The sequence below is a fragment of the Ochotona princeps genome, chromosome 15, assembly GCF_030435755.1.
Source record: "Ochotona princeps isolate mOchPri1 chromosome 15, mOchPri1.hap1, whole genome shotgun sequence".
Taxonomy (NCBI): Eukaryota; Metazoa; Chordata; class Mammalia; order Lagomorpha; family Ochotonidae; genus Ochotona; species Ochotona princeps.
Genome location: NC_080846.1, coordinates 27,619,089 through 27,631,416, shown reverse-complemented (window position 1 = coordinate 27,631,416; position 12,328 = coordinate 27,619,089). Strand labels below are relative to the sequence as shown.

General features: G+C 38.6%; 1 protein-coding gene across 1 annotated transcript in view; it reads right to left on the bottom strand.

The window, feature by feature from the left end:
* The window catches only part of TRHDE (thyrotropin releasing hormone degrading enzyme), a 360,129-nt gene that overhangs the window by 256,256 nt on the left and 91,545 nt on the right, over positions 1–12,328 (bottom strand). The window contains exon 3 of the mRNA XM_058673432.1: positions 505–631. Within this exon, the coding sequence (XP_058529415.1) occupies positions 505–631 (127 nt within the window). The remainder of the gene's footprint in view (positions 1–504; positions 632–12,328) is intronic.

Genomic DNA, 12,328 nt, shown 5'->3' with positions numbered 1-12,328 from the left:
CTGGAAGGAGAAGCTAATTAACCAAATGAGTGACTTTTCTATATAAAATACCATTCTGGGAGTCATCAGGACCTATGGCAAAGGTCCAGTTCCTTACTTCCTACTGGTTGTCTAGATAAATGGAAAACTTACTGGTATTAATCCCCTTATATAGAAAATATTCTCACTATACTTACAAATGTGGTAATTGTGACGATTAAATATGATAGAGGCAAACATGACTCCACAACAAGTATTCTAAAAATTACAGATATTTGAGTCCATTCTTGGAATACCAGAGATATATAATGTCTATCTTAATTCCCGCAAACACTGGCACTAAACTTGAAACATTAAATCTTGCTTAACTGCTTCAAAATAAATAAATTACTTTTCATTCTCATCTTCTGCAAAACTATAAACCTCTGACTATCCATGCTTCTGAATATTTCAAATAAAAATAGGAGGAAGAAATTCCACCTTTAAAGGGAGCCTTACCAATAAAATAACCAGGAAAAATCTTACCTAGTTTTGGCAAGGAATAGGGCACGTTAAAGTAGTCTTCATAAAATTCTATTAATCTCCTTGTGATGTGGAGAGCATAATCCCCGGATCCTCTTCTGATAGCATCAGGTCTTGCATATAGACGTACCTAGTTCAAAATACATATGAGAGTTACTTTAGCCTTTGGCACTCAAGTTTTGTTTTCCCTGCAGATATGAAGCTACATAAATCACTTCAGAGCCAACAAAAATTACACGGGATTCTCATTCATTCTTGTGGATGAAAGAGCCACATTTATGCCATTGAAGGAATGAAGTTGAGCAATTCACAATTTCCTTGCTTGGCAAGATGACATTGAGAAGATTTATACACCTTGCATCAAAATAAATATTCAAAGTTATCATTTACATGTGCTTGCTAGAGATACCAAAGAATGCTGGATTAGTATAATGGGTCTTGGACTATGTTGAAAGTAGGCAGGACACCATGGCGTGGTAGCAGAAAAAATTCAAGACATGCTGTATCAAGCTTGGGAAGCATTACCAAATGGAGAAAGCATATATAATTTATGCTTTTTTCTTTTTTCTGAATAAGCTAACCTTATTCCCAATATGCAAAGTAAGGACAGAAAATTTTTCATATACATAAGCAACTGTCATTTGGAAGGCCTCTGCAGAAGCTCCCAGCTTCAACTGCAACTGAAGTAGCTCATATTTCTAAAACCATTCACAAACTTAATATTGATTTTTAAAGCAAATACTAGAAAATACCTAGTTCCTGGTCAAACAAAATCCAAAAGCAAGAGACATAAACAAAACCACTGTCCAAAAAGAAAGTTAAAATGAGATTAGTGTTCATAAAGTTATCCTGCATCTTTTTTTCCAAAGGCTAAATCTATTTTTCACAGATGTGGTCCCTGATCCTCATATCAATTCTGTGAATAAGAAATAAGCATTTTGTGGAGCAATAGAGAGCACAGCAGCTCGGGACTTCGAGTTTATTCCTGCTCTGCCACTAACCAATCTGGGTGATATTGAACAAATTACTTAACTTCTTTGGGTCTCAAATCTTCTCATTTATAAAAGGAAGGTGTTGGCCACCAGCTGGCTGCTAAAGTGCTTTTCCAGCCTAAAACACATTACTTCTAATCCCATTTTACAGATAAGGGAGCTTGTGTTCTTTTCAAATCATATAAAAATAAATGGTTTACTCAGTATACAACAGTGGATATTTATATTCAACCGCCCAACAAAAGAATGCTGTATTCAATTATAACATAAAATGGTTATGCATTTTAATATCTATATCTACAGAGACAGATATGTATATAATCAAAAAGTAAAGACACTCTGACCTTAGATAAATACAGTTCAATAAGGTATTTACTATGAAATCAATAACAATTATCTACTGAAATCATGAAGCCAATGCACTCCCACTTACTAAGCCAAAAAAGCACAAGTATTTACAGTCCCCCCAAATTCTGGCTGGCAGTAGAATTAAACCAACATCAGAAAATATCACCTGCAGCAGCAGAACCTGTCATTCTTAGAGAGGAAGTGGTTAGGATTCCCTGTGCTTCATGTCAACTGTAAGAAAAATACAGCACAGCATGAGCTCCCAAGAAGCAGACTCTAAGTATCAATGTATGAGACATTTCATAAAGAAATGCTCCCAAGAACAACTCAGAGGACAGTGGATGAAGAAGCACAAAGAGGGGTAACAGGCAAGGCAAGGTGCAATCCCCGTGATGCCCTGATCTTTAGTGAACTCCAGAGTGTGAGTTACACTCGTCAGTTCTGCTGCCTTTAGGCAAGAGACTCATACTCTTGCATGTCAATAACTGGCTACTCTCAGTGAAACACAGACATATAATCCAAGACACTTTAGGTTCCTGGAGTATTAGGGCAATGTACGGTCCCACGGCCAAAACTAGTCCTTTAGAGCAGGCACCAGCCATAGGCTTTTAGAGCAAAATAGTGGGAACTAGGCAAACGGGATCCAGTTTACATGCTAAGAGTGCCCACCAAAAACATTATTTCTGAATTCATTCTTTCCGCAGATATTTAATATGCAACTTCTTCGTATCAGGATTTAGACTAAACACTTTAAATTTTGCCATGGAGATATTTTTCTGTAATCAAAGGAGATATAAAACACTGTTGACATAAAAAGCAATAAAGATGTCATCACCATCACTGAAGAGCTTTTCATTTATGAAAAAGTTATGAATAAGATAATGTGATTAGCCATATGAATGATAAAACAAATGGTACACACTGGAAAAAGTAAAAGTTTTCAGAATTCTCTAGGTGAAATAGCTGCTACAGAAAGTCACATTAAAACTGTAACCAAGACTACTGGAAAATGGTGCTTAGAGGGCCAGAGATCTGACTCTGAGGAAATATCATGAAATATGGTAGCAACACAGCCCTTTCTCTCAATCAACACTACTGTTCAGCCAAGCTATCTGAAGGTCCACACAAGTGAAACACAGTGAAATCAGGCTGGTTGTCATCATTTGATGGAAATGATCCAATCTGAGGAGATAAAACATACGCATGCTAAGCACAGTGTCTTCATTTGTTCATTCCAACATTAATTGCACACCTGCTGTGTACCAGGAAATAGAAATAGAACAATAAAATTGCTAGCACAAAATGAACAAGACATTTATACTTACTGCTCTTAAGAGGTTCACAACATGTGGAAAACAAACACATAAATCAACAACAAAAATACTCTATAACAGCATACTCTGCTTTTCCTCCCATTGTAAAGGATGTACAAAGCTTAAGACTTCCACAATCTATCCCCTCTTGCCTTTTCAAAGACCTCATTTCCCAAATTCTCTCCTTTATTTCCCATATCTCCAACTTGTACTTTCCTACTGGATCACTGCAGCAAGAAATAAACCCTCTGAATGGCTTTCTGTGGTTAAAACAACTCCATTATCCTTGCCCATGCTCCTTGAACGAGTTTTTATACTCTAACAGTAGGTTCAAGCCCAAACCTGAACACCCTTGAGAAAGACAAGCACACTTATATCCTAAAGCAACAGGTGTCAGTAAGGTATTGTTTATACTCCTTCTCATTGTCGCCCTGGAACTCACTACATAGTGGTTTTTACCCACTATTCCATCAACTGCTCTCATCAAGATCATGAAATGTGTTCTCTTCATATTAACAAAAATTTAAAAGGAAACAAATAGTTGTTAAGGGTGCCAAAACCGATACTCAATTCCCAGCCCTCATTCCGCTTAACCAGTCAGTAGCATTTGCTCAGATGATCATCTCCTGTCCTTGGAACACTTTATTTACTTGGTTTTTCTTACGTTTTCTTTTCTGTCCTTAACCACATTTTCTCAGGCTCCTGACTGGCTCCTCCTTATTCTAATTATTTGTTATTTTGGAGAGTTCTGTGTTTCAGTCCATAGACCTTTTCATTTCTCTCACTGCTCTCAGTCCCATGGTGATATTATCAAGTCTCTTGGTTGTAAATATCATTAAGATGCCGAAGACTTATACCATGATTCCAAACTTTCAGATACCTGAATACAACTGCACACTTGAAATTGACTGGAGATGTTCATTTGGATATTTAATGAGCATCTGAAACTAAACATGCTTAAAGCCAAAATCCTGATCCCTCTCCCTTCTCTCCCAACTCCCACCTCACCTGCTTGTCCTACAGTCATTCCCATCTCAGTAGCAACTTTCTCCTCCCATCTTGCTGTTGAGGTCCAATGTCTCAGAATCATTATCTCTTTAACAAAACATCATGTTCAACTGGTCAAAAAATCCTGTAAGCTCTACCTTAAAAACATATCCAGAATCCATGAGTTCTTACAACCCATTACTACCACCAGCATACAGGCCTTCTCCATTTCCTGCCCATGTGAGCACTTTCCTACCAATGCTTCATGCCGTACTCCTTCCAGGCTGTTCTCTCTACAATGAAATTTCTCTGTTAAAATGAACAGCACATCATGTCACTCCTCTTTTCTTTCTCTAATGCATTTCTATCCCATTAAGGGTAAAAGCCAAAATTTGCACAAGAATCCCAACAACACTACTCAAGCCTTGTTGCTCTTTTGGTTACTGGTTTCACTTCACATTACTTTGTTCCAGAATCACTGAGTTCACTCACACACCGCTTTCCATGCTATTCCTCACAGAGACCAGATTCCCCATAAATGCTTCTGAGTGTCCTCTTAGATATCTCCATGGTTTATTTCTCAATCTTCTTCAGACACATGTCCACATTCTCCCAGAGCCCTGCCCTCCTACCTTAGAACTCTCTATCCTTCTTTCTTGCTTTATTGTTTTCTGGAACACATGTCATAATTTAACAAAAGATATTTTTGGTAAGTAAACTTTTCTTCTTGCTGTACTTTTTATCCATTGAAACTAACCATATGAAAATGTGACTTGTGTAAGTTAAAATATTTCATTCCATTCATCTTTCCAGTAGTTGGATATGTAAAATTTGATGAATAAATGACCATATGCATTCATCTCGTAGGAAAGTACAAGTCCTAACTTAGAATTTAGAAGAAGCAGCTTCTGCAGCTGAGTCTAGAAAGATGATCACATCAAATGAAGCCACCCAGTAGAGGATACTATTCAGATTAATGTAATAGTAAATATTAAGGCAATACCACTGCCCAAATAAGGAGTGATTTTAAATGGATTACTAAAAATCAAGACTTTACCATTTTAGATATAAGAATTCACTGAATGCAAAGAAAAATTAACTGAATGATACCAAGTCAGAAAGAGATAGAGTTAGCTTTGCATTCCCAAAAGATCACAACCATGATCTCTGGATTTTTTTTTTTAATTGCAAAGCCAGATATACAGAGAGAAGGAGAGGCAGAAAGATCTTCTGTTCGATGATTCACTCCCCAAATGAGCACAATGGCCAGTACTATGCCGATCCAAAGCCAGGAAGCAGGAGCCAGGAGCTTTCCCACGTGGGTGCGGGATCCCAAAGCTTTGGGCTGTCCTTGACTGCTTTTTCCAGGCCACAAGCAGGGAGCTGGATGGGAAGTGGGGTCGCCAGGATTAGACCCGATGAGCATATGGGATCCTGGCGTGTTCAAGGTGAGGACTTTAGCCGCTCGGCCACCATGCCAGGCCCTGGATGTGCTTCTTAAAAATGTAGGCAGAGAGCCTGGCAGCACAGTAGCCCAGTGGTTTAAGTCCTTGTCTTGCATGTGACAGGATCCTATATGGGTACTGTTTCATGTCCTGGCTGCTCCACTTCCCATCCAACTCCCTGCCTGAGGCCTAGAAAAGCAATACCGGATGGCCCCAAAGCCTTGGGACCAGCAAGAAGCTAAGCTCCTAGCTCCTGGCTTCAGATCAGATCAGCTTAGCTCTGGCTGTTGTGGCCACTCAGGGAGTGAGCCAGTGGGTGGAAGTTGTTTCGCTTTGGCTCTTCTCTCTCTGTAAATCTAACAAAAAAAAATTTTAAAAATGTAGGCAGAGTAACAAATTAGAAAAGTGAAGCAATATACACTGATAGGTGAGATGGGAGAAGTAAAGAGAACTTGCAAACCAAATTGAAAAATATGAATTTAATACGGTAGGCAAAGCCATGTCACTTGAAAGTTTGAAGCCACAAAATGACATGATGAGCATTATGTTTTAGCAGATTACATTGGTTACAGTGAAGATGATGGATTGGAAGGAAATAGGTACAAATAAAAGAAAATGAATTAGACTGCTGCAGTTTCAGGAGGAAGATGACAGTGGTTTGGTTGGAAGGATGGCAGTAGGACTGCAGAGAAGCAGAGAAGTCTATTCATTTGGTCCTAATACTCTGTTGAACAAGTCCTTTAGTGACCAAGTAAGGCCAATTGTAGTCATATTCTGACTCAGAAGCAATCATTCACCTTATCTGTATTCCAGCATCTTACTCCAGTGCCTTGTAGGAACAAGTGAGACCCAGTTGGAAGATTAGGAGGAAAGCCGAAACTATTTCGCAAGCTGAGTAATTCCTGTGTGGCTAAATATGTGAATTCCGTACAACAATTCCCCATATATTGTGTGGAGGGTGGGGGTGGGGGTGGGGGAGGGGGATAAAACAGTGTTTTATTCCTAAAGGTTGCTAGGTTAAACTTAATCAAATACAGAAACTAAATCTTCATAAACACAGCTATCACTCTAAAGCAATGAAATGTAATTTTATTATACCTGCTTATTTGCATTCTCTGAAACACCATGATAACAGCCCATTTCTGAAAAATGTAAATTACAAACCAGGTTTATCTCTCCCTCTGCATAGCTCCCTCCTAAAAGCATTATGAACCAAGCGGTAGGGACATTCAATCCGGCGGAAAGTACATTACACTGGGACTGGCATCGCGACTACAGGATCAACTTTCCCACTAAACCCTCTGCTCACGCATGAGAGTCATCAACTTCTCTAGGTCTCAACTCACAGTTCCTTCCAGGACAAATGTGCCACGTTATAGCAGAGAGAGTATGCCAGTGTCATCTGGCTGGATTATTCTCATGGAGGTCACACATACCTGGAGAACATACACATTTTTTTTTTCTCCAAATAGTATATGACTTCTTTATCTTTGTTTTTTCTTCAGAAATAAGTATAGGAGCAATACTTGTGGGGAGCGGCCGACCCCACGTGTATGAGGGGCTGCAAGATGGCGGCTGGCCGAGGGCCAGGAGGCGGGATTTGTCCCGCCAGTAGGCAAACAGGAAGTCGCAGAGATAGGCTAATACCCCCCCCCCCCCCGCGATTGCTGGCCTATCAGACAGCGCCCAGTGGACCCATGGGGAGAAGTGATTGGTGGAGAACTTACATAAGCAGCCCATTTTCGGCAATAAGCCCTTTTGGTTAGCCCTCTCCTTTTCGTTCCCACTTTTGGTTCGGCTTTTAGTTCGTTCGTTTGTGTGTGTGTTTGTTCGGTGTGTGTGTGCTGGCTGCAGTGGCGGTTCCTGTTTTTTCCAGGCCCTTGAAATTCCTCGTCATTTTAGTGTCGCTGCAGGGCGGCAACAAACACTAAATAAAGGATCTGGTTTTTAAAAAACCATCCTATGGCACAATTTTTGTGGTAATATGAGAAGACTACAAACATGAAGAAAAAGCATCAAGATATGTTATTTTATTTGCAAAAACACTTGAAATGCATGGATTTTTAAAATGACATACATTTCATTTGAATATTTGGAAAACCTTCATACGCACAACTTTCACTTTTGTTTTGCACTGAAACATACCTTCTCATTCTATCTCCTAAGAATTTGCTGAAGGACCTTAATGCATCACAACAATGAGGCAGGGTAGAGCAGCTCCATAGTTTCAATTTCAAAGAACAGAAAGGGATTTTGTGTTGGATCCAGACTCTTTAAACTTTGTTTTACTTCCTTTTTAAAATTTATTTATTTTTATCGCAAAGTCAGATATACAGAGAGGAGAGACAGAGAAGATCTTCCATCCATTGATTCACTCCCCAAGCGGCCACAATGGCTGGAGCAGAGCTGATCCAAAGCCAGTAACCCAGAGATTCTTACATGTCTCCCACACAGGTGTGGGTCCCAAGGCTTTGGGTCATCCTTCACTGCTTTCCCAGGCCACAAGCAGGGAGCAGGATAAGAAGTGGGGCTGCCAAGATTAGAACCAGCACCCATATGGGATCCCAGCACATGCAAGGTGAGGACTTTAGCTGCCGGGGTACAGTATTGGGTCCAGTTTATTTAACTTTTTCAAAGGATTTAAATGATTTTATTCACTGAAAGCAAAAATTTCCAACGAGAGATACCTTTGATCTCTTCATTTTGTTTTACCTTCTGGAAGATGGAATAATTGTTATAAAGTCCCAGCTTTCCAGGCAACTACAAATAGCTTCTCACAGGACATGCCGAGCAGATCTCAGAGATCACAACATAACTTCACAAGAGAAAGCATCACAGCTGTGACATGCCAGCTGTGTACTTTCTGGGCGGACAGGCAGCACTGTAGTCAGATACTCCTATTTGCCACTATTGGGAGAGACTGCTCTTTGAAAAAAAAAATCAGAAAGAAAACTTACATTCCTATAACTGTGCACCTTAAGATTATCTATCACTGCAATAAAAGTCCATCAATAGAACATTTACTTATTGAGTTAGTATTTAGCAGGTGTATGCTCCTTGTTCAGGTGCAAAAAGCAGCAAAAGAGACAAGCTTTCTTCTTCCAAAGAGCTTGCAGTCTACTGGGTTAGATAAAACCACTAAGTTTATCATTTAGAATAGCAAAGTGGATGCAATTTACACTGATTCTTCAGGAAGTCCTCTCCAGAGAGACAGCACACTACAGAAGAAACAGAAGCAATCAAGCAGTAGATTCTTCCATATTCAGTTCTGACTTTGAGTGTGCCAAAGTTAAACAACTGTAATATATATCAAGAAAAGTAAGGAAACAAATAAAGTTGTCAAAATATTCCACTAGGCAACTTTAGAAATTTTCAATGAACAATATAAGATGCTTCAATGACTTTTAAAAATGTATCTGTACAAAATACCAATGGAATAGGCATGGAGTTAGTAGTGCATTCTGACTTTATAGGTAAAGAATTGGAAGAGAAGGTTTTCCATAGTCATTGTGTCATTCCAAAGGACAGTGGAACTAATTTTCTCTCTAAAGCCTGTATTCTGGACAGGTTTAATTATTTCTTGTGCTAAAAATGAATTGTAATATTCACTACATAATTAGGTGAAACAGTATAAAGTTTGCCATATAACCAAGAAAAAGGAAAACCAGTTACAATACTCTTGCACCTGTTAAATATGTGAAGGACACTTTCTCTGGTTTGATGTTTGTAATTTGGTACTTCAAGTCAAAACTTTCTGGATTACCAGAAATATTCTCTGAGAAAATCTTACATTGCCAGTGTACATTAAAACTTTATAAAGCACAGTTATTATTTCTTGGCCTTAAAATACCACTGTAATAATAAGCTTCCTTTTTCTTTCACCTAAGAGACATTCCCTTGCCTTAGTAAGTGCAAAAATGACAATGTATTCTCACCAAATTCTGAGCCAAATAAAAACAGAATTCCTTCACCTACATAAATGTGACTTGATTTGTGAGCCCTTCCTACAAATCAGTAATCCAAAGAAAAAGGAGCAGGTGCTTCTGGCTCTAAGTGGAAGACAAATATATGGACACAAAAGAAAGAGATGCTATAAAAAAGAAAATAAAAGCCTAGGAGCATTAATCTTTAAAATTCAGAACATAATTATAAGCAAAAGAAAAATAAAAGCACACAAACTTCTGGGAGAGGGAACGAGTATCCACATGTAGCAGCCAATAAATTTGAAAACTAGTTTAGCATGGGGATGGAAAAGGAGCTGGCCTCACTGGAGTAGGTACTGGACATCCAGGGGACAGGGCGTGATGAAGGACTTTGATGGAGAAGGGGGAGTGAGGATGTTACGCTTAGAGAAATTGACAGCCACTTCTGAGTGTGAAGCAGTATAACATGATTGAAAACGACAAAGGGAGATTATTTAGACAGCCGAATCTAAGATGTATTGAGACAGGAGCCAGTGACTAGAATAGTATATAACAAGTGAAAAATTCGTTTGGTGTTTTGTATAGCAAGAACAGCCAGTGATACGCATTCTCCACCACCATGGTCAAAGAAATCAATCTGTAAAGAACCAGAGATGAGTGTGGAGTAAAATATCAATGCTAAAATTGCAGTGTGTGTTGACATCAAAAGCATAACTACTTCAACATACATCACTCTAACAAAAAGTCGTCGCAAAAGGAAATGCATCAACCTTATAGTAAGTCTCACTTTGGAATGCACATCACAGACACACCTGATGGATATGGCAAGAACCTAAGCAGCAGAGATCAACTGCATAAGCTACAACCTGAATTTGAAATAGAGAAAAAAGAACTTGCCACATCTCCATACCACCAAAAGTAATATGCAGATTCAATGCAATCGCAAACAAAAATTTTTCTCAAAAATAGAAAAGATGATACAAAAGTGCACTGGCAAACATAAGAGACCACGAAAAGCCAAAATTATCCTGAAGAATAAAGATCGAGCTGGAAGGATTACAATTCCAAACCTCAAGACATGCTACAGGGCAGTGGTCATCAAAACCCTCTGGTGCTGATACAGCAACAGAGAAGACCAATGGAACAGAATAGAAACACCAGAAGGAGCCCACACATGTACAGTCAACCAAACTTTAAAAAGAGAACTGAAAATAATCCAAGGGAAAAGCCTGGTGTCTTCCACAAACGCTGCTGGGACAATTGGATAGCAGCCTGCAGAGGTAAGAACCTGTCACTGCATACCAAAAAAGAAGAAGAAGAAAAAGAACAAAGAAAGAGAAACAGCTCTAAATGGATCAAGGGTCTAAATCTGCACCCAGAAACCATCAAACTATTAGAGGAAAACATAGGAAGTGCTCTCCACGAAATAGAAACTAGGAAAGACTTCTAAGAAAAAGTCTCCAAAAGCATATGCAGTCAAAGCCAAAATAAACAAATGGGACTACATCAAACTAAAAAGCTTCTGTACAGCAAAGGAAACGATCAACAAAGAAGCAATCAACAGAATGGGAGAAAATCTTTGCACACTACACTACCAATAGGGGCCTAATATCCAGGATTTACAAAGAGCTCCAGAAACTCAATGATAGAAAAACAACCCTGTAAAGAAGTGGGTGAAGAAAATGAACAGATACTTCTCATAAGAACAAATTCAAATGACCAACAGACAGATGAAAAAGTGGTCAGACTCCTTAGCTGCCAGGGAAATATAAATGAAAACTACATTGTGGTTCCACCTAACTCCAGTGAGATTGGCCTACACTCAGAACTCTACTAACAACACCTGCTGGTATAGATGTGGGGAGAAAGGTGCCCTTCTCCATGGCTGGTGGGAGTGTAGAATAGTATAACCACTATGAAAGTCAGTATAGAGTGCTAAGAGAAGTGAAAATCGATTTGCTATATGACTCAATATATCCAAAGGACATGAAATCTGCATACAAGAAATGGATATGCAGTTTTTATATTCATAGCAGCACAATCTACAATAGCAAAGACATGGAAACAAAGCAGATGCCCAACCAAACAAGAGTGGATAAAAAAAAAAAATGTGGTGCATCTACTCCATGGAATACTGATCAGCTACAAGAAAGAATGAAATTCTATTATTTGCTTCCAAATGGTCCCAACTAGAGACCATTATGCTCAGTGAAATAAGTTAATCCCAAAAGGACAAATATCATGTGTTCTCTCTGATATAAGGCAACCTCCATGGAAAATACAAGATCAATAGACCTTTCAATACTGTTTTTGTCATATCTCAAGGTTTTTGATATTTTTACTTTTATTTTCATTCATTCAAAAAGTTTCTTTTAATTATTAATTTCCTCACTGACTCACAGGTCAGATGGCAGCACTGTTTTCTTCAAGGGTTTTTTTTTTATTTCTTCAATGACACATTGGTTATTCAGTAGCATGTTCTTTAACTTCATGTTGTAAATTTTCTATTCTTTCTTCTGTTGGTTTTGTTTTGTACCTTTTCATTTAACAGGATGTATAGTAACTATATAATAATGAAGACTATCATATCCAGATGTGAAGATATAATGCAGTAGCCATCACTACTTCTAAACCAAAGATGGACTCCCAATGAAAGTGTTGAATCTGTCTAGACCACAGGATGCTGGACTCTCTGCCACTGTTTATACCTACAATGTCAGGATAAGCTTAAATAGCAGAATGAAGGACTTAATGACTAATTATGAAGGACTATTCTATTGTAATTACACAGGAGAAATCAGTGGTGGGGAGAGGATTTA